Raw genomic sequence first — 23,392 nt, 5'->3', positions numbered from 1 at the left:
GATGGTCTTGACAACATTGATCTTCTTGGAAAGACTTCTTATGATGTCTAGTTTGTCCTAAATGAAAATGGTGCTGATCTTTCGTACAGTAGTCACCACAGCAGCCATCTTGAAAATCTTGCAGGCATTGTTGAAATGGTGCTTATTTGCATTAGTGTTGTTTTCAGATTGATTTTTGTAATTGTATAATTCATTTTTCTTAAGACTATCTGAAACGCTAAATTATTTTATGCCAATTGTTTCCCTTAGTTTCATAGTATAGATTTATATTGATCAGATTAATGTTATCCTTTATGGATAGTTCAATCCTTTGATGTTTAACCAATTATTCTGACATCTGGACATGTAATTGAAGACAGATGCCAGTCATTGCAACTATATGTAGACACACACACACACACACACACACCATGTACATTAAAAATAGCATGGCATTTAAAGGGTTGGTATAAAGCAAATTGATATAACAATACTACTGGTATATCAAATTGTGATCCAGCCATGGCACAATGATATGAATATATAAACATTCTTTCAACTGCAGGCTTATAGATCAATGATGAATTTCCACTCATTAATCAATAATAACATATGTAAATAGCAATAAAAGGTATTAACAGTCCCCGTTTTCTAAATGAATTTAAAATGGTACACAATTTCATTACAATCCTTTCTTTTTTCCATTCTGCTCTCCCCAGTCATGCATAAGTAGCAACATACAGTGTGACCCTGCTATAACATGGTAGTAGGGAGCCATAGACCCGACTGTGTTATAGACAAAACCATGTTATAAGCAACCAGGTCAGTTAACTAAAGAAAATGATACATGTACCCCAAAACATTTGCAGGGGGTGGGGAGTTAGGTAATAAATGCATGCAGTAATATATGTGTGTGTGTGTATATATATATATATATATATATATATATATATATATATATATTCATTTAAAATCCATTGATCTGAATTTTAGAAGATTGCTTTGTCTCCATTGGCAAAGCATCAAATGGAACGCCACATGCTTGGTTAATAAAGCCCAGGTATATCATTTTTGAAAGGAAACAAAAAAGTTCTATTGATCATGTTTAGAAAAATGAATAGCATCACACACAAAATTAAGGTTCTATCTGCAAGCATTTGGTTATGAATAATTCGTCTTAAAAGCTGGCTCTTTTTATGGCATTAAGATTTTATATTCAGATTCACCTGTAGTCATCCCTAATCTGTTGGCATGCATGTCAAGTATTGTTTTAACCTCAGATTTCCTTGGACCATTTTCTGGGTCTTTGTCTCACAGATAGACGAACTACTGTGCTTACTAACCCTAACTAATCTTTTCTAATGTATGTCAGGAATTTAGCAGCTAAAATACAATTCCAGGTTTGTAATGAACTAATGAACTTTGGTTTTAGGAATGATTTTTTTGTACATTGTGAAATTTAAAAAAAAAATATTGTTTCATTATTACTGTGGAAAAAATGATGATCTTAAAGAAATATTCAAGTTTCTAAAAACATTTCAGAATTACAGGAATTCCAGCACTCATAGGTTTCAATTTTGATGAGTTTCATTTCATTGTATTTGAGACAAAACTTAGGCATGCAAATAATCTAGATGGCTAGTTTTATGCTTCTATTGTAGCATGTTGCGATTGAATATGTGCACCCTTTATAATTTATTTGAAAAAGGGCACAAGTTAACAGCCTGAAGAAAACATTGTTGCAAGCAACATTATGAATAAAAAAAATAATAAAATGTAGAAACTTTATGGTTTTTTTTTTTCTCTCCTTGTACTTTTAGGCCAGTTTTCTTCACAAATGTTACCAGGTTCCATTTGTGGTGTTCCCACCTGCCAGTCTGTTTGTACGACTCTTGTTTAGCACTAATCCATACACTGTCTCTCGGCTGTGCTCCGTTGTTTCTAGGTAGGTACATGAACATTTAATTTTTTGTTTTACTTCTTTTGCACAGACCTAAATTTTTATTTCTTTGATTTAAAAAAATAGTTATTTATTTTGAGTCCATATCTTGCATTATATTTATCTTGATATAGTGAGATGCTGGAATCTAAGGGCAAACTCAGAATTCAAGGAGAAAAACTATGTGCATTACTGCTTCACCATCCATGCATGTTATTGTTTTTTAAACCCAACCCCTAGAGCTGAAATTACAAGTTATTGAAATGCATTACTTCTTTTTGACACTGTTCATGGGAGTCATATATTTCTACCATTTTTTAAGTGTGGGTACATCATACACAATGATGTAACAAATAAAATGAAGTGATATAAAATAGGTTTTGATGGTAGAAGCAAATGAAGCCAAATAAATCCAATCCATGCCCATACTCCCATTATCTGAGGGACATCATTTCACTATTAGGGCTTTATAGCAAGAAACCACTTTATTTCTGCAGGTTCAAGTCAGCGTTTCAGTCATTGAAGATGCAACAGAGTACTGGTCAGCTAGAAGGAGGGAGAAATGACAGTTTTGAGTCAGTTACTGAAGTAAATAAAACTATCCTGTGTTTGATCAATGCTTTGTGGAGATGTAAAGCCTTTGACCCCTCAGAGACTAGACAAATGGAAGAACTGTCCTTTAGCCCAGAACTCATGGATCAAAGAATTGGGGTGGACTGTGATGAAATGCTGTCAATATTCCATCATCAAGCTTTCAGCTGCTTTACGTACAAGTTTATAAAAGAGGTATGTAACTAGCAGCAAAAATTTCAAAATGCTTTTTAAAAAAATGCAGGATTGAATTTATGCTGTATTTGCAATCACTTTTTTGCACAAATAAAACCGGCATGATTATTCCATTAAAAATTTGCATAATGAGAGGTCAGTAAAAAACGGTGTAATGTCTGATAGCCAGCAGTGCAGAATTTGGCCAAAAAGTTGATGAAGCATAGGTAGTGTTAGCTGTATCATTCTTAAGTATTTTGATTTTCAGGGGCATCTTGTCAGAGTGTTATCTGTATCATTAAGTATTCAATTTCCAAGGGTATAGTGTCAGAGTGTTAGTTGTATTAGATTGCACATATCTTTTTATTTAATCTGTGAACCTCATTTAAAGGTTAAAGGTGAAAACAACATATGATTCCAATACTTGGTAGAGTATTAATGGTTATTTTAAGCAAAACTGACAGAAGACGTATGACCAAAATTCTTAAAAATTTGCTCACTGGCAAGGGAAAAAACCCACCTGATCCAAATCCAGTGACCAAGAAATAAAATTGGTTATAAAATAGGTCAATATGTCCCAAGACCATCCTTTGTAGCTTTCCTGAGATTTCTGATCCTACCATAAAAAGAACTGAATTCAGTTTCAATGCTGCCTTAAACAAAAATTTCTATCCTACCCAATATGGAGTGTCCTCCACTGCTATTTACATATGCAACATGCAAAGTCAAGGATGTGGAAGATAAAGATATGATGACTTCCATCAGAGTTTTACCCCAATCTTTAAAGGTTGCGGAAATAGCTGGTTGCATATCCTTAAAAAAATCAGCGATTTAGGTGTTAACATGGACCTTTTTTGCATGTCAATTTCCAGCCTCCTTTTCTCCATATTGATACAGGTCACACAGGAACGCCTATCATGGGGATGTTCCTTGCCTTGATGATTTCAGTGCCATCAGTATGCCATCCCTTGTGTTAAAAGGTTGACAAGTTTTCAACACACATCAAAACTTTTGTTGAATGTGGTTTCTATTTCCTCCCTTTTCTACCACATAGCAGAGATGGGAAAGAGCAATCATACTTTGGATGTGGTCAGTCGCATATCTCTCCAAAGTCATTAGTAATGCAATCCATCACACTATGGCTAATGTCCTAACAGTTTCCTCTAACTTAGATGTAATGAGAAGGGATACTCTATTTCACTCTATATCACTCAAATTACACCAAGTAGTGACTGTGCTGCCATCCTTTTGGGTCCCCCTTGTGTTTGGGGGATGTATTCAGGTAACCAGAAAACAGGAGTTGCCACTTAGGCATAGTGGGGAGAGAGTAAATGGGTTTTCTCCTCCTCTAGGCCTCCCAGTTCCAAACAATGGCTTATCTCCAACTGCTTCCAGGCAAAACAAAGGTGGAGGCTAGGCTCTTCTGTTTCACAGGTCATGGACTAGTTTATTCCCTCATGTTTTGGAGCGGTTCTACATCTCATTCAGCCACCCCACTTCCCTCATGTCGGTCACCTTCATGATGGAGACACTGACCAACCCCATTAATGCCAACACATTGCAGAAGGAGATAAAGACATTACTGGGGCAAAAGAGCAGTAGAGATCGTTCAAAAACCGGCACCCCCAGGCTTCTGTTCCAGGCTTGTTAAAGAAAGCCTTGAGGAAATTGGGCTTAATAATAGATTTAAGCAAAGTCAGCATTTTCATAAAACTCCAAAATTCAGAATGGAAACGGCAGCAACCCTCTGTTTTTGTCTGTCCAAGCCATCAAATACACAGTAAGCATCATCCTTTTGTAGGCATTCTTCCATATTCTGATCAATGCAGCATCAAGAAAATACCTGCATTTTGCATACAGCAAAGCAGTATATCAGTTTCGTACCCCACCTTTTCGGCCTCAACATCAGCCCCTTGGGCCTTTACCTTTATCCAGACAATGGACTCCATCATCTCCCTTTTCCAGACATCATCCTTATCAGGGAAATCAGCATACCTAGACAACTTCCTACAGAAACACTTAGTAAGATTGGTTTTGCCTTACAAGATGCACAACTGTCTCATTTGAAGTTAAGGGTGGATAGTATATATGGATAAGTCTTCAAATGTCCCTTCCCAACATTTTATTCATTTGGAGCTTTTTACCTCTATGAACCTAGTCCATCTTTCTCTTATGTGCATCAGCTGTATTTTCCTTGCATCGGAGAGAGAACTGCTTCCAAAGAAAACATTTATCATGAGAGAGAGTTCCTTCAACTCCTAGGCCTCTTAAGTGCAGCATTGGATCTCATGAATCTTGGCCATTTCTACATGATCCCTTTGCAGAAGGACCTCCTCACAGTGACATCCAGTTTCTTGTCCATTAAATATGTAGATAAAGATCTAAATACAGATCAGGCAATTCTGATTCAATAGCAGAACAGAGAATGTCTGTCATTGGGAGTGCCACTGGAATCCCTGCAACCATGGGTCACAACCTACTCAAGCTTATCAGGTTACAGGTTACAACTGGACTTTGAGATGGTCAATGGCAAGTGGACACAACAAGAGAGAACCTTCCACATCAATCTTTTGGAATGAAGGCAGCCATCAAGGCCCTGATATTTGGTGGGACTGTATTCATTTGAAGACAATTCTAATAATGTTGGACAATTCAGTGGTGGTCATTTTCCTTCAGAAACAAAGTGTAATGAAATTGACACAATTATGCTCATTAATATGGGACTAGCATCATTGTGTTCCCAACATCAAATAAGCATTCAGTGCTGGCTCAGTATGCTGGCCAATTATCTATCAAGGAGGGGACAGCTACTACGCACAGTGGTCCATCTATCCATCTATTCAACACTGAGTTTGCAACATGTGGGGTTGACTGATGGTAGATCTCTCTATGGCAAAGTGAACAACAAGCTTCCCACCTATGTCTTTCCATTCCTAGATCTAAATTCATGGGCTCTCAATGCTCTTTTAATAGGCTGGGAGGAAATCAGGGCCTATGCCTTGCCTCCTGTAGTTCAGACCCCGAAGATAATCCAGAAAATGAGGGGCTCATATTGCAGGATGGTCCTGATTTTACCTCCGATGGGACAAGTCATGGGTCAGTGATCTGTTCAGCTTAGGAAAATCCTAGCAGCCCAAAGCTTCTCAAATCTAGTTTTTCATCTATGTCCAGAAAAGCTTGTACCTCAAACATGACTTTTGTCCAGCAGGCCTTGCAAAGGAAAATCTTCCAGTCCTCATTTGTGGAAGGAATCTCTTCAGCTAGATGGCCTTCCACTTTAAAGCTGTACGAGGGGCAGTGACACATTTTTTGTGACTGGTACCATGTGAATGATGTTCCCTGTTGATAACTTCTTTCTTTTCCTCTATGAAAGTAAAAAGCTGTCACTAATAAAACTTGATAACCAACTCTGATCTATCCAGACCTCATTTGCTAACCCAATTTGTTGTGGGTCCTGACATGGTTCAAATTTGCCAAGTGTAAACCATTGTCCACAGTCCGGCTAAAACAACTGTTATACAAGTCATGCTTCCTGATAGCCCTTGCTTCAGCTCCATGCTCTCTCCATGGACCCAAACTATGTTCAGTTTCATTCCGCCAGTTCAGTCATTTTAATGACACATCTAGGTTTCATCACTAGGAAAAGGCTTCTGTCTACTGGCAGTCAGAAAATAATTTTATGGCCATTCTTGTTGATCAGTCCATGGAAAGACGCAAGGTAACAGGACCTGGTACATGCTCTCTGAATCCATCAGAAGTGCACAAAGTCCATCAGGTCCAGACACCAGAGGCTTTTCCTCCCACTAAAACCTGGGAAACAGGACATGACCCCACAAGCATTATTCTCCTGGTTAAAGGGAATTATCCCATCAGCATACTCTGATCTCTAACAGGAACAGTCTTTTGTTTACTATTTTATAGCTATTTCTCTGAGCCTCCCCTTTCAATGCAATGTCTCAATTAAAGATAGAATAGATTCAGTTGGTTGACATGCCCAGTCCACATTTTCCTCTTTCTGTTTCCATGACATGGCCTAACAAAACACGGAGTTGAATATTGTTCTTCCATGGTAGCTGCCCAAATAGTCACTAGACCATGCCACTCCTGACATGATTGCATTCTCAGGTAATACCTTTCAACTTTCACTGAATTCACCCAAGAAATGCCTTTCTTTTAAATTATTTATCAAGTGTAGGAGCCCACAGGGTATGTACTGTTATGTTTAGTTGTGTCATCTATCATTAGAAGAATCTTGCCTTTAAGAGAGTTCTTTTGATGCTACAGGGTATTTTTAGGTAGAGTTCTGATGCTCATCATTTCCTCCTCCTCGTACGTATTCTCTTAATGTTAATGTGATTGTGTAATGATTTGAGAGAGAAAGGAAATTTTAGAGTAAATTATGTAATTATATGCTCATTTGCTTCTCCATTAACTTTACATTGTCAGAATTGTGCAGTATTTTATGATACTGAACACCTTCATATTTCATGCACATGCATGACACATGTGCCTAAAGTATAGTGTATTAGGAACTCTTTTGTAAATAAACAATGTGCACTCATGTAATTGACGTTATAGGTTTTGGTTGATTACATTTGCCCATACGATATTGTCCATATGGACTGGATATGGAATCCATATGTACTTTTACAGAAATATCCGTATGGATATTTTTATTCTATAGCTGAACCACTCTTATGGATTTCATTGTATCCATATGGAAATGTTATGAATTCCTTATGTACTCATTATGGAATATGCAAATTAGTCCATGAGATCTGTAGGTTGTCCATGTGGAATAAAATTAAAATTCCATATGGAATTTGGTAATAGTCCATCCCATACAAAATTTTCCAGACGTACTTCAGGCAGATTTCAGACGGGTTTTTAAAGTGCTTTCTGCCTAAACCATAAAAAAATCTGCTTCAGATTTCTATTGAACTGCCTAATGATTCTTAGACATTATTGGGAATCAATGATAAATATTCAGAATAATTTTTAAAATGGATCATAAATTTTATTTTGACAGACATTATCAAATAAGATTTAGGTTTTTCTTATCCTCATTTTCTTTCTTGCATACAAAACCTAATCCATGATGGCATTATCTAAATCTTTTACATTTCACTTAAAAGTTTGGTGAGATTTCACAAATATTTGGATAAAACTTTAATTGAAATTGTGGTGAGATCTCACTAAAATTTCACTGAAATATTTGTGAGGTTTCACAAAAAAATTGACTAAAACTTTTGTGAGATTTCACTAAAATTTTGATCATTACATAGTATTTTACTGAAGTTTCAGTAGTTTTTCAGACATTTCAGAAGGTTTCAAATAAATAATGGATATGAATTAAACAGGTCTTTATTAACCAAGGTGATATTTAAGTCTGCATGAAAAAAAATATACAGATGTAATTATATGACATCCAGGGCAAGAGATATGGGAGCTAATAATAATAATATTAATAATAGACTTAATTTAGAGAAGGTGATTCAATTAGTTACAGAACTAATCTACTTGAGGCCTTCTGTCTGTTATGTACAATATATACAGTATATACAACATGATATGAAGAATCTGGATTGACACTAAATAATTAAGTAATTTTAAAAATCAAAAAGTATCAAGCCTGGAACATATGCTCAGGCATTTGTGAACACATAAACATATATAAAATGTAAAATATTAATCTGCATTGAAAAATACAACTGTGAAAATAATGCAAAATTACAGAAAAGCATCCATTTGAGACATTACAGAAAAGCATCCATTTGAGACATTACAGAAAAGCATCCATTTGAGACATTGGTTATAAAAAGAAGAATTGTTAGGAGCCTGCCTTATGTCATTTGTACTGCAGACTAGATTTTTGATTAATGTACAAATTATGATGCTGTTGTGGTCTCTTGAATTAGTCCTTGTTCCAAAAGCAGCTGTGACAAACGTTTAACATGATATAATTACTCTTATTTTATACTGAATTCTAACACACCTAGAATATTTTGATAATATACACAATAATGCCTCACGATATTGAAAGTAGATTCTAATTTTCAGCCAAGAAAATTTTGCAAAGATGTGACTATCTTTGATAGACATGGATATCTGGCAACAATTTCCACCAGTGATCTTTATGTTGTCCCTCCTTAAATTCTGGAAGTTAATCAGTTTGGAGTTGTATAACTTCAAAATCATCCTGATTCCTGGTTCAATTCCTTGTCCTATTTAGCACATTAGCCGCTACTGTAAAGCTGTTTATGGCACAAAAAGCAAAATGCTTGTCCTGGTGTTCAGTTTTCATACAGATTGATGAATTACGTTCCCATTGACTCTGCATTCAAGCTATTCTCATTGCCACACATTTTTCAAATGGTTATTCAATCTCGTATCCCACTTGACTATTCAAATTGCCATGTTTAGCAAACATGCTCATTCCCATCAGTTTCCAGTATGTGATGATTCATTGGGCAAATACAAAGTTTTGACCAATCAGAAAGCTCTTTACAGCAATCATCTATTAAATATAAAATGGAACAAATACTTATTAGAAAGCTCATTTTGGAATGGGAGCAAATGGAGCATTATTAAAATAAAGTTTTGGAGACGATATTAAAAAAAGGGTCCATATAGAGGAAAATCAGATTCAGGTGAGGAGAAAAGCAAAATTCTGTTTTTAAACAGAAAACAAGAAAACTTGTTTGAGGGCATTTAAATCCTGTTGAAGTTATACAAAAATACAACAAATTTGAAAAAGAAATATTACAAGGAAAGATGTGGAAAGAAGTTATTGTGCTTAAAATGAACAATAAAATTCAGCTATCAGAAACAGGAAATATAATTGCTACTGAAAATCATTCAAATTGTACAAGAAACAAAATAAATTTTATTATATATTACTGATATTTTTTTATTGAAATGTCAGTGATATTACAATGGAATGAACTAAAAAAGCTGTTCTGTCCATTTGAAAATATAGATGAACAAATTAATGATGTGGACAAGTTCACTGAGTCAGAAATGAAATTTCAAATAAGCAAACAAATGAACATGATACTTGCAATGTCAGCAACAAATGTGAAAGATGCAGTAATTGAAAATACTGTTCTGATCATTGAAACAATTATTTTTAATAATATTTCACAAATAGAATACTGCTCTGGTGGCCTAGTGGTTAGAGTGTCCACCTCGGATGTGGGAGGTCGCGGGTTGGATCCCCGGCCGCGTCATACCAAAGACTTATAAAAATGGTGCTAACAGCTGCCTCGCTTGGCGCTCAGCATTTAGAGGATAGTGTTTGAACTGGTTGGCCTGGTGTCAGAATAATGTGATTGGTGGGACATCATGCTAGATGTCTGTGGCATGATGCCCCAGTGCATGACATCACTATAAACTGCCACACTGCAGACATCATAGACTGCTCCGGTGGTCTAGTGGTTAGAGCGTCTGCCTTGGATGCGGGGGGGTCATGGGTTCACACACACACACAAATAGAATAGTTAAAGCTTTCACAAGTGCTCTCTAGGGCCTATACAAATATAGCATAGAAGGGCTGTCACATATTAGACATGTATCATTTTATAAGCCTGTCAAAATACTAGATTTGAAGGCTTTTGGTAGGAAACTGAGAGCTTCAGAGCCAGTAATCCAGGACAATGAAAAAGTATTATTTTTGCTGGGTAGATGGAAGGTCACAAAACAGCTGCTTTGATATTTTCCCCGTGTAACTGTTTTGATACAATGTTAGGCTAGCAATAGAAGACACACTGTATGTTACAGATCATAGCTGGGTACCTCCAACAGTGTCAGTGAGGTGCAAGTGGCAGGGCATAAGCATATTTTCTTTAGATGGTAATAAAAATCGTAATAAATATTTTTACATATATGCATCTTGAATTTCCTCAAATTTTACTCTCTTATTTCTTTAGATCCAACGGACATGTCCTTCAAAACCTGATATGCATAGAAACTGTACTGGAATTTTGAGACTATGTTTCCAGCTGAAATCCATTTTCCATAATGCTCTGAACTGACCCAATAACCTTGTCTCTCATAATCACAAAATCAGAATTGGGATGGAATCAAAATCCATGCACATTCATTCACAATATGACTTTAAATTTTAATTTTAAGTAAACCAAAATGACAGTTCTTTTTTAAACTGATGTAGAGCACACGACTAAGTTAAGAGGTTACTGGACAGAGTTATGTGCGCATGAATACTGGTATTGTGTATTGATGAATCTTTGGTTGTGAATTTATTTTGGAATAAAGCCTAAATTCAGTTTCATTGTTTCTTTTAATGTCTTTTATTATTAAGCCTTAGGTAGTTAAACAAAATGAGCATATTATAAAAAGGTTACTACATTTGTATGGGAAAATTTGTACAATATTTAGGTCATGCAAAAATTTTTAAAAAACAACTTTTTCTTATTTTCCCATACAAATGCAGTAATCTAATATTTACTTAATCACATTACTATAAATCCGTCCCACAATGTGAGCATCGTGTATCAGAAAGTGCTCAAGTTATCCAATATATGGAGAGCCACTGGCACCTGGCACAGTAATGGGAGTTAATCTGTAAGTTACATCCCTTTACATAAACTTAGACTTTTCAGATCGATGGTTGGGCTGGATTCAGGAGTTAGCAGAAGTAATTCCTAACAATAATATGAGTGGATAAGTTTTTTTTCCTGATAATTTACTATAAAATTTCCATTTTTAACATTTTGACACATTTTTTGACTTGATAAAAGGTTTTTAAGGCAATTAAGCAAAGCAGCTTGAAATAAACAACTGAAATTTGGTAGACATTTTCGTATGCATATGCAGAGGACCTGATTATAGCAATTCTTACATCTCAAGTCCTTGCAGCTGTGGCATCATGATCGGTCCCATCTGTGCATTCATCTGTCCTGATAGGCTTATTAGCAAAATAGAAGTTCAAATTAGACAAATACTTGCTAGACATAATTCTATTAGTTTACAAATGACCTGGTTCGATTTTCAGGTTATTACAATGATTTAACACTTTTTGCATATTTGATACTTGCGACTTTTTTGACCCCAAAAAAACCTTTTAGAATGATTAGGCAAAAACCACACAAGACAGATGAAATGTTGGCATACGTTTTTTTTTTTTGTCAGTTCAATATTTTACACAGTTCTTATGTGGGGGGTTTTGGACTTCAGCCTCCATTGTGAGCACAATTATGTAAAACTATTGAGGTTCACAAATGAAATATGGTATGCATTTATGAATATATAGATGACCTGATTAGATTTTCATGCAGTTATTGCAACTTTTCAAATTTGTTTCAATTTTAGGATTTTTGTAAATTATACTTTGTGGTCTTCATGTTTAATTTGAAGATTTTTTTACTTTTTTGGACAGACTTTATCTTCTGAGGTGGGGGCATATGTGTTTTACATGTACAAATCTAGGTTCCTCTAAATTTGCAATACGTGCACAAAAGCATTCTGTTTATTACATGTTCTCTATTTTCTACAGTTCATTCAAATTTTGACATTTAAAAGAAACACATAAAAGAGAAAGCAGGCAGTTACTTGCTCAAAAACGTACTATGAACAATCGACCATCTCATCCATGTAAAATATCTTAAAATATGCAGCACACAGTTAACCCAGTGCACTAATTTATATGCTGAAATAAACAATCACATTTCTTTTTTTTGCAGAACACAATGGGAATAAAGCATCCAAATGAAATTAAGGTAATAACTTATTCTCTATCTGTGTGCCACATATAATCATAATGACATCATAAGAGACACTGTGCAATAAGATTATTTATGTTTTAAGCACCATTTTAGAAAAATCACATTCAAAATAACTGATCTTTGATGCAAAAAATGTTAGATTTTCAGCTTAAGAACTTTCATAAATGATTTTGTTGTACCAGTTTCTTAGTAACATAAAATTCACACAGACGTTTTTATACAAAGGTGCAGTTGTTTAGATGCCTCTGGTTCTGGTAACAGTGGAAATAATAGGGTAGGAAAGTCAGCACATATTTTTTTATTACTTTTTTATCCAGCTGATATTTATGTCACAGTTGCCAGGCTAAAATAACCAGTTCAGATAATGTGAAAATAATTGTTTTGTATATTAATTTGCTTTCTTTGTTAGCTAGTTTTATTTTATTTACTTCATTATATTGTATTGTAACATTGTTATGTTGGACTTGACCAAATTGACTTTCTTTTATTTTATTCATTGTAAGCAGCTAATATATAGCAAAATTATTCTCTTTGTTTGGGTTTAAAATCAGTATTATTATTAATAGAAGAAGTAAATATGTTTATTTTGGTCTAAGTTTTGGAATTCCTGAGTGTAATCAAGGCTAATTGGGAATGTTAAATTCACTGACTGAACATAGAATAATTATTTCCTTAGATGAGCATTTACCAAATGTGTAGTGAACTATCCTACAGGAAACAAAGAACTCTTTTCATTGGGGGATCAAAAGGTCCAAGGTCATGAGTCACTGGCTGACCTAGAAAAATGGCTTTCATACAGTAGCTTGAGTTCTGCTTGATATACCATATATACTCGCGTATAAGCCTCTTCGCGTATAAGCCGACCCCCAAACTGAACTGGTACAAACACTAAAAGGTGCATGTCCCACGTATAAGCCGACTTACAACTCTGAGACAGCTCAAGATGCACGAGGTAAGTTCTAAATGCATTTATTTAGGCAAACTTATATTTAAAAAAATTACATGTATACTTATCTTGAGTTTGCGTGCGTGCTTATTAAACTTGTTTGAAATGTAATTTATTTAATTTTCTGTTTTTTTAAATAAAGTTTTGGAAATAATGCTTCAAAACTTATGCTAACAAAAGCTGAGTTTTAGTTTGCTTTGATGTAAGCGACCTTACACCATAACTGTCAACTTTCACGCCGGGAAGAAAAAACAAATTCCCAATTTTTTGGGTTGCTCCACGCCTACCTTCTGATTTCATATCTTCCGATTTTTGTAGAGAACTCCTGATTATTACATTATGTCTTCGATTTATATTTCTTCTAAACAAGAAAAGTCCTACATGTTCTGTTGTATCACCTGTGAATTATTGTTGTGACAAAATAATTACTTTAGTATAAAGCATTCACTTCTTCAGTAAATAGAATGTTAAGTTTAAACATTATTCACGTAAATTAATGATTATTTTTACCTCTACTATAATACAAAAATAAAAAATAAACCTGAACAAAAAGATACACCACAACAGTAACATCGTCCACAATTAATTTCAATCCCAAGAATGATCACTACAAATGCTGTAACTCCATATGCTATAGCTCCATTCCCATGAAAGAAACTTACATGAGTAACTTGGCATTTTTATACCATATATACCAATGTTAAACTGGTATAGTTATCGGTCAAAATTCTCTCTTATCACAAGCCAGTTTCAGGGTTTTAATTATTAACTAGCCTGTTCTGCTGTCGCAGATTGAAAGACAAAAATAGTAGACACAGAAACATCAAGCTTTCCATCATGTGGAAAGTTATGTTTGTTCAGCTAAAACACAAAACTAAAATTAATTGATGTTGATCTTAGTTGATCTCTATGAGAATTTTAGCCTTTATTATTACCACTCTTCGTAAACATGTAAATTATGATGGTTATGTGCTTTGCACAAATAAACGTTTGTACCTTTTTATAAATATTACCTCAATTTGTAGGCTCGCTTATATCATTGAAAATGAGTAACTCATGAGTGCATGATTCAACGTAAATAAAACAGCTATTAAGGACTCGCTGAAATGTTTTCTGGAAGAATGCAATTTGGTAGAAACAATGAATAAAGCAAAATCTGCATCATTGTTTGGGAATAAGTAAGGATTTAAATGACGCTATGCACGCTTTGCACTGCGTAAATACTGTACATTATAGTTCAGTATGGTCTCCCTGGTAAACTCAACTGGCTGTATTTACCCTTATTTAACTTCGTGTTGGAGAAATCAGAAAATATACACATGCAAAATAATAACAAAACCAATCATAGTACTTTGTAACAGTTTAATAATTGTCAGGTCACCAAAAGATATGTTTTTACATGCCTGTGTCTTAGGACACGGAAAAAATTATTGTTTTGTGCCCGAAGATTTATAGCAGTTACAGTAGTCAACAAAAAGACCTAAAAACTGTCAAGTTTACACATTGGCCCGTGGATAAGCTGATGTCCCCTTCTTCCAGGCCTTTACTTTTTCCTAAATTATTTGGCTTATATGTGAGTATATACAGTACCTTTACCGAACTTTGTGAGGTAAAGAAGTCTTTTGATTTGGGTGTCTGGAGATCAAAGATCAAATTCACCATGAAATGAGGAAGAAATGGTTTCTAGTCAGTAATTTCACATACCTGCAATAAAACTTGCAAATATATTGTCCTTGAAGATACCAGAAACCCATTGATCCATTTTATATTTCATTGTCAAAAGTCAGGGTCACTGAAGCTTGATAAAGAGTTTTTGTGGGTTTATTTGTAAATTTTTAATCTAGCTTTAACATTTTAGTCGTATCACTGCGGTGTGGCAGTTTATAGTGATGTCTAGCACTGGGGCATAATGTAACATGTAGCATGATGTCCTAGTCAGTCAACTTATCCTTACACCAGGCTGACCAGTCCTAACACTAACATATTAAAGCTGAGCACCAGGTGAGGCAGCTGTTAGTACCATTTTTATAAGTCTTTGATATGACTTAGTGGGGTTGAAACCTGCGACCTCCCGAATCTGAGGTGGATGCTTTAACCACTTAGACCACTATGGCAGTCAAACAAACTTGATAGAGAGAAAAATGTTCTAGCATAATGACTTGAGTGAACTGAATAATCCTTACTCTTAATTTATTGGTAGATTGACTATGATGAGATAAAAAGTTTGATTTCAGGGTTACATGTCAAGTTTGTTGCTACACTGAGTCTTGTCATTTTTCTTTAGTCACATCATTTTACAGTTTAGGATGGATAGTGTAGTTTTGAATAATTATACATGTAGTTTTCATTTTAAATTTGTCTATTTCAGGTTTGTAAAAGAGAATTCTTGGGATACCTCGAGCAGCACAGTCTAAAGGGCCTCAGTGAATTTGTCAATTCAGTCATCATTAGGAGTAAGCCATCCACAACAAAATAGATCCAAGATTTTGCATGCTTTAATTGAATCAGTAAACACAAATAAATGTAATTGGAAAATTTGTACAGTATAATGGTACATTAAATACATCATTATTGCAGGACAGAACCACTTGCTGACATCCAGGAACTAAAGCACTTAAGCAGAGAGAAATACAGGCCATGTTAAGTTTGGAAGGCTTTATATTCTACAGGTTTTATACTCTGCAAAAAGCATTTTTATGTGGTGTTTATACATACCACTTTCTTTTTTGTTAAATAAATTCCTGCAGTTTCATTCATCTGTCAAACCTTTATATTTCAAGATACTGTTAAAGTCCATCATTAGCATCATCTTGTCAGTGTTAAAATCGCTAACATTTTCTTGTCCAGGCATTTTAATGTAAATGCTTAGTATCTTAAAGCAACAAAGAGGGAATGGGAATTTTTATCTCAGCTTGTTACCGGTTAGTCAAAATTATATTGGATTCTCTGACCGTTACAGACCTGCCAACCGTTATGATTTAGATGTTAAGTCTTATGAAAATTACCCTTAAAATACACGCTTATGGCATACAAGCAAAAACTACAGAAAAATGATCGTTGCCAAAAAATCTGGAAAATTGGTTCATCTTTGTTTTATTTGGAGCCTGGTTTCATATTAGAATTAGTGCAATTTGGGAACCAGACTAACTTGACAGCAGCACCCCAAATGCTTTAAACTGCACCTATTTGTTCATGCCCAAAACGTCTGCATGATCAAACCGTTGATTATAGAATTTTTTTAAAACAGTGTCCCAGAAGTGATGCATGTTTAAGACAAAAGGGAAAATAATCCTCAATACAGAAAAATAAAAAGAAATATTCAGATTCTTGTAGATAAAAGATGGAAAGGACACCATTACATTTATTGGACATCACATGCCAATTTGAGTATGTTTCATGGTGGGAGATACGATTACTGTTGCCATATGAAATGGTAAAAGCATTTCCAAGAATTTTAGAGATAGCAACAAACCATTGAGCTGCATAGGGTTTGGGACTAAAGTTTGTACAACTGTACTAGTGGTAAATAAAGTCTGTGTACTTTATAAACGTTTCAGTTGAACATAATGTTATTGTTGCTGTGTCGAACTTTTGATTATATTTTCCAGCTTTACAATAGCAGTTATTGACATTTTGTTACACCTTAATGAAAACTGGTCAATCTTACGAGAAAAAAAATCAGCTGCCTTACTAAGACAGACTCATCATGGTTGGCAGGTCTGCCATTATATATTAACCCAGCATAGGCAGTGGATGGATAAGCTTCTCCATCATCATTATGCTAGCTATTGAAACTGTGGACCAACTTTCTGGTACAAGCTTACTATCTCTCAATAGTCTTTTTGATGCACGTTGCCGATTTCATGGGGACTAGGCACAGATTTTTAATGACATATCTCTTGAGATGTACTAGGCACTCATCTTGAATTTTTAGCTGCATATGTTTCTCTAAAAGCAGGATTGGTGTATGGAAACATCTATCACCAACAAGTGATGTTTATCATCAAATTTTTACTACACCGCTCTGGTGACCTAGTGGTTAGAGCATCCGCCTTGGATGCGGGAGTTCGTGGGTTCGATCTCCACCTTAGTCATACCAAAGACTTACAAAAATGGTACTAACAGCTGTCTTGCTTGGCACTCAGCATCAAGAGAATAGTGTTAGGACTGGTCTCCCTGGTGTCAGGATAATGTGACTGTGTGGGACATCCTGCAGCATGATGCCCCAGTGCTAGACATCACTATAAACTGTCACACTGCAGACATCGTAGTGATATGACTGAAAAATTGTTAAAGCTACGTTAAAAATCCAAATCACACACACACACACAAATTTTTACTTAAAAATGACATACATGCCAACCATTACACTTTTGGCATAATCCTTATGTTTTTTTTTTCTTCATCAAATTACATTTTCTGCAAGACTGCATATGGATTACGCTTCTTTGTTACATTCAAAAAATTAAAAATATCTTAAAATATGTAATAATTAGGGTAAATAAAAAAAGTTCTTCTTAAAAATGCATTAGTCAAAATACCCTGAGCATAATTACATATTGCCTTATAAAGGTTCATATAAATTTAATAAATAACCTAAAAATAAAATCAGGAAGTAAATATATTTATTTGATCAAAATACCACTGTGTGAACAAGCAGACTATGGCATTAATAGACTTGAAATACTAATACAGCATTATTGAACAGGTAGGAAATCCCGCATAATAGTCAGTAAATTACAGATTCAAGAAAGTGAACTTAAGCAAAGCTTATGTTAGTGAAAAATCTTATTTTGGAACCAAAGTATCCAAAAGACATTATCAAGAGCAGTGAAAAAATGTACATAATAAACATAAGGAACAGGTTCCAAACTTGTTCCATCTGGCTAAGCTAGCTATGTATATGCCCCATCAGCAGGAGAATCTCAGCATAGAACAATATTCATACACTGGTGAGGAACAGATTAAGCTTAGAAAAATCAACAGATTAATGTGCATACAACTAGAGGCAGCATCTTTTAAAGATGAAGTATTAAGTACATAGTGAACTATGGCCATTTCCTCCTCCCTTTTTGTTCTTCCCCCATAATTTCATAACAAGTGGAATCCCCCTCCCATGAGATAAAATCCTGGCATCATCTCTAAGTGAAAACACTGGAGAAGAAAGTATAGAGAAATGGTTATTATCTGGGTTACAATGATTTTCTTTTTAAATATCATTTCCCTTTCATATTACATCTATTTATTTCTGTATTGTTTTTGTATTTGTTTCTTGTATTTAAATAACTAACTGGTGCAGAACATTTTATAAAGTGAATAGTCATTGAAAAGTAATTGAATTTCAGCTATCCTGATCTGCATGAACCCTGTGTAAAGATAACTGTATCATAACAACAACAAAAAAAACAACCTTACAATGTTTCCACAAATTACACAAACAAATCTGATCTAGCTGACACTGCAGAAAATAACTATTGAGTCTGTTATCCTTTGCACTTGTAGGTATCTATTGAATCCATTCTCCATCTACGAGTTTAAACCTTTTTTCTCATCTACATATATGTCAGTATATTATTACATACATCTCTTATAATAACTTTAATGATTGACATAACATTTTATAAACAATTATGCAAAAATAAGCTGTTTTGTGTACAGTTTGAAAAAGAACATACTGTTGTTGTTACCTATTTTTTGTTGTTGTGATAGTCATATTTTTTAGCAAGTTCAAATCTCGCAAGACCTGTTCAGTTCTAGTCATTTTGCCAAAATCAAACCATTAAAAGTTTTGCTAATTCATTTTACTTTCTAATGGCAACATTACATTAATACAAATTTTGTGTTTAACAGCAATTTGTTAACTTGTTTAGTGGCATTTTTTTGTACTGTTGATAACTCCGGGGGGGGGGGGGGGGGGTCAGTATTCCATTATTGTTTAAGGGATGATTGTATTAGCTATATGGTTCTTTTTTGTTATGTTTCCTACCATATTCATTGATAGGGCATGTGGTGTTATCTATGTGTGACATTCTGTTTTGTTTGTGCTCAGTAGATTTTTAAGTACTTTATGGATTGAAATCACATTTGGTATTCTGCCTGAGATATGGCTTCTTTTGATTTAGAACATTGCATTATATTGGTAATTGATGGACTCATTTCTAGGTTGGCATTACTTCATTTATTATTCTGTTGATGCTATATTTGTAAACAGATCTTCCATGTGTTCCTTGTCAATACCATGCAATATTTACAGTATATACTCGCGTATAAGCCCATTCACCTATAAACCGACACCCACCCCCAGCTGAATAAGTATAAACACTAAAAAGTGCGTGACCCATGTGTAAACTGAACCACAACTCCGAGACATCACAAGATGTATGCGATAACTTCTAAATGCATTTATTTAAGCAAACTTATATTTAAAAAAAAATTACACATATACTTCTCTTGGGGCTGGCATTATTAAAAAGAGATGGTATAAACTTGTTTGAAACGTAATTTATTTAATTTTCTGTTTTCTTGTTACTCTCTAATTTAGATTTGTGTATAACTTGATTGAACAATGATAGGAACTGAGCATTCATGAGTTGCTGTAACACTACCTGTCACTTTTGACTCTATTATTGTTTGTTTATGCATTATTGCATTTGACATTTTATATCATTGCACCAGTGATTACGTTTTCATTTGGCCTTGAAATTGTAAATACCTAACTAATTACAGTGTGATCCCAGTATGACAACACAATGAACAACAGTACGGTTTGATTCAATGTTTGCATTTAGGATATTGAACATATATACGTAAATGCTCTACTGCGTGTACATCGTAGGTTTGAACACTTGCTGAATGAAATACATCCCTTGTAGTCAAATCATGGGCACCACTGCACTAAACTTTAATGATATGCTAATGCTGTCAAATCTGAGTTGTAAGCTACCAGATCTTCCATGTGTTCCTTGTCAATACCACCTGTGAACTGGAGGAAGAAAAAAACTCCAAGTTTTGGGCTCCCTATTTAGGCACCTTTAGTTCAACAAAATTGGGAATCCTTTAGTTGCCAATCAATTGCCAGTGCTTGTATAACACAGTAGTGTAGAGCATGGTTTCATTGAATTATCATGGAGGACTAGTCAATTTCACAAGATAGTTGCATCGATAAAGATTAACTTTTTATTAGTTGCACTGGCTTTCGTACATATTTGTTTAAAACTAACGTTTAGCTATTGTGCAATTTAGCCACAACTGACCAGAATATGAAAATAGGGCATGTCCTGGGGGGAATAATGGACATCACAGGGAGAAACGGTGCGTCCTTTGCAAAATTCACGCATATTGGACCTGGAAGATCAGTCGATGTTTAGTGAAACAGGGCTTTAAAAACGCCATGAAAAACGTCCTGATTTTAGGTCCCAATCTCCTTAATACAGTAATCATGCTGATATTATGGGATGAAAGGCAATAATACGTCAATGTACTAGTATAGTTTCCGGTCAAAATTCCCTCTTAACAAGCCAGTTTCAGGGTTTAATGATTAACTAGCCTGTATTACTGTTGAAAAATGAAAGACAAATTAGGTCAACTATCAACAAAGGAGATGCCAAAACAACAAGCTTTCCATTTCTGTGGACAGTTAAGATGTTTAGCCAAAACAAACTTAAAGTAGATTGATGATGATTAGTTGATTATAATGAGAATTTTAGCCTTTATTTTTACCACTCTTCCAAGTTATGCTGGTTATGTGCCTTGTACAATTAAACATAAATACCTTATATCATCTCAGTTTGTAGGATCGCTTATGTCATTGAAAATGAGTAACTCGTGAGCGTGTGATTCAACGTAAATGAACAGCTATTAAGACCATTTTTTTATGTCCCAAGATTTACAGCCATTACAGTAGCCAACAAAAGACTGAAAAACTGTCAAGTTGAGGCATTGGCCCACAGATAAGCCGACCCCCCCCCCCCATTCTTTTAGGCATTTATTTTTTCCTAAATTATTTGGCTTATATGCGAGTATATACGGTACTCAACATTCTCAGTATATATGGATCTGGGTTTTTTAATAAAGATTTTTAATGGGCCTAACATAAATCCTTCCTCCCACCATCCACATTTATCACTTTCTCCTCAAAATTTAATTCAGTGCAATAGTCATTCTCCATGACCTGAGATAAAGTGCAGCAGTTTATAAACCGTAAAAGAACTAAAAGAGAAGAACATGCAATCATTTATCTAAAATGAGACAAAATTTATGTGCATGTCATACATGTCTCTGTATGTTGTAAATAGAATTATGAATATCTATAGATAAAGTAAATTTATATCTTTAATGCAACAATGTACATACTAGGTGGGTTTTTTATAGCTATTCTTTTAAAGAAATGTTTTAGATATAACTGCTGTCTTATGTGTAAATTGTATGTCGTTTATTTATAAATAATACTCTTCATAGTTCAGCCTCATAGAGTATAAAAATACATTTATGCTTTTATTAAAATATTCATGTTTATATGGACTTGTTTAGTTTGTTGGTAAAATGTTGGAAAAAAAGCAAGACATGTCTACAAGATTTCAGATGTCATCAGTTATCTGCAAGTTGATAGTGACACAAAAATAAATAAGGTGTGATATGTGACTGCAAAAATTTTAATGTTGTAGGTTTGGAAAAGAACTGATGAAACCGTGTATGCATCTCATCTGGAATGGACTTTACAAAGGCAAGACATTTTGGTCATAATACATGTCCTTCCATCTGTGCTGTATCAACACTTAAACAAATATATTATCTCCCGCTGTAAGATCATGTCAACAGTTAAATCAAAGAGCAATAATGATCTCTTTATGTTACAAACTTGAAAGGTAAAAGTCAGTCACATAGGTTGGAAAAGGACATGGGGCAAGCCAAACCCTTGAAAGGTATTTATTTATCGTATGCACTGCATGCCCAGCCATTTAGCAGAGTCAACAACAGCAAGGTGTAGAGCGTGCAGTCCACTGGGGAACTTTGTCAGTGGACAGTTGTTCACAGTGTGTGACATGGTTTGTAGAGCACCACATGTACAGGAAGTGTCAGTTGCCTGACCCCATCGGATCAGTCTGACTGCACAACGACCCTGACCTGTCTAGAAATGGTTCAGCTTGGTCTGCATATGTCATGGAAGGTTGAAACCAGGAGGGCAGATAGATGGCTTAGCTATGAGGAGTGGTTTACAACATCTGTTGAAGACCACTCATCACTCCATGCCAAAATAGCTTCTTAATCCAATTGGATGTCTCGAAGTCAAGCGGACTGCTGAATAAGAGGTGATGTCCATGTACGTTGCAAGTTTTTCACTGGCATAAACCTAAGCCAGCAGTTTTGTGGTTGCTTCCTGGAGACAGATATGGAGGAGGAATGGCGCTGAGTACCGTCAGCCATGGTAAAGGAATAGAACGTAGTGTTCCAGAGATATGCACATTGTTGTGTTGAGCTGGACATCATTTAGCTTGGTATGGGACGATTGAACCCAGATAGGATTGCAATACTCACCTGTTGAATAACAGAGGGCCAGTGCTAATGTCTTGAGTGTCTGAGCACTAGCTCCCCAGGTTGAGCCAGCCAGTTTGCAGAGTAGATTGTTTGGAGTGCTTGGTTTTGCTGCAGTTTTCTCCAGGTGATTATAGAAAGTCAGTGATCTGTCCAGAGTCACATCAAGGTATGTTGGTGTCAGGTCGTGTTTTATTTGCTGCCCATTGAGGAGGATGCAAAGCTCATGGTTTGTATTTGCATTGTTAAGGCGGAAGACGCTGCAGTCTGTCTTTGTTGTGGTTGGCTGTAGGCGCCATTTCATGAAGAAGTCTGTCATTTCGTCCAGGTCTTTGTTCAGTTGCTCCTCACGCTCAGTAAACGAGCGGCCTTGGGTCCCGAGAGCAATGTCGTCTGTATACATGAACTTACACGACTGTGTTTCATGCAGGTCATTCATATAAACATTGAACAGACTGTGCGAAAGAACAGACCCGTGTGGGAGTCCAT

General features: G+C 35.2%; 2 protein-coding genes across 2 annotated transcripts in view; both read left to right on the top strand.

The window, feature by feature from the left end:
• LOC149798926 (centromere protein I-like) overlaps positions 1-1,964 on the top strand; it is a 104,287-nt gene extending 102,323 nt beyond the window's left edge. The window contains exon 15 of the mRNA XM_089957004.1: positions 1,800-1,964. Coding sequence (XP_089813130.1) covers positions 1,800-1,928 — 129 coding nt within the window. The 3' untranslated portion in view covers positions 1,929-1,964. The remainder of the gene's footprint in view (positions 1-1,799) is intronic.
• Positions 1,965-2,419: 455 nt separating this feature from the next.
• On the top strand, positions 2,420-21,886 carry LOC149798925 (uncharacterized). Its single transcript, XM_089957837.1, has 3 exons — positions 2,420-2,704; positions 12,385-12,420; positions 15,741-21,886. Exons 1-3 carry the CDS (start codon positions 2,444-2,446, stop codon positions 15,846-15,848), a joined length of 405 nt encoding a protein of 134 aa, XP_089813963.1. The 5' UTR covers positions 2,420-2,443; the 3' UTR covers positions 15,849-21,886.
• Positions 21,887-23,392: the final 1,506 nt, after the last annotated feature.

Source organism: Sinohyriopsis cumingii, chromosome 5 (assembly GCF_028554795.1).
Source record: "Sinohyriopsis cumingii isolate HCF-2022 chromosome 5, ASM2855479v2, whole genome shotgun sequence".
In the NCBI taxonomy this organism is placed as follows: Eukaryota; Metazoa; Mollusca; class Bivalvia; order Unionida; family Unionidae; genus Sinohyriopsis; species Sinohyriopsis cumingii.
The sequence above is the reverse complement of the archived record's forward strand: the minus strand, read 5'-3'. Positions and strand labels throughout refer to the sequence as shown.

What these genes read in the sequence shown, in the direction of transcription:
- LOC149798925 (XM_089957837.1), top strand. Translation starts at nt 2,444, where the DNA reads ATGCAACAGAGTACTGGTCAGCTAGAAGGAGGGAGAAATGACAGTTTT. An exon ending in CGTACAAGTTTATAAAAGAG is followed by an intron (nt 2,705 to 12,384) that starts GTATGTAACTAG and finishes TTTTTTTTGCAG; the next exon opens with AACACAATGGGAATAAAGCA. An exon ending in AGCATCCAAATGAAATTAAG is followed by an intron (nt 12,421 to 15,740) that starts GTAATAACTTAT and finishes TGTCTATTTCAG; the next exon opens with GTTTGTAAAAGAGAATTCTT.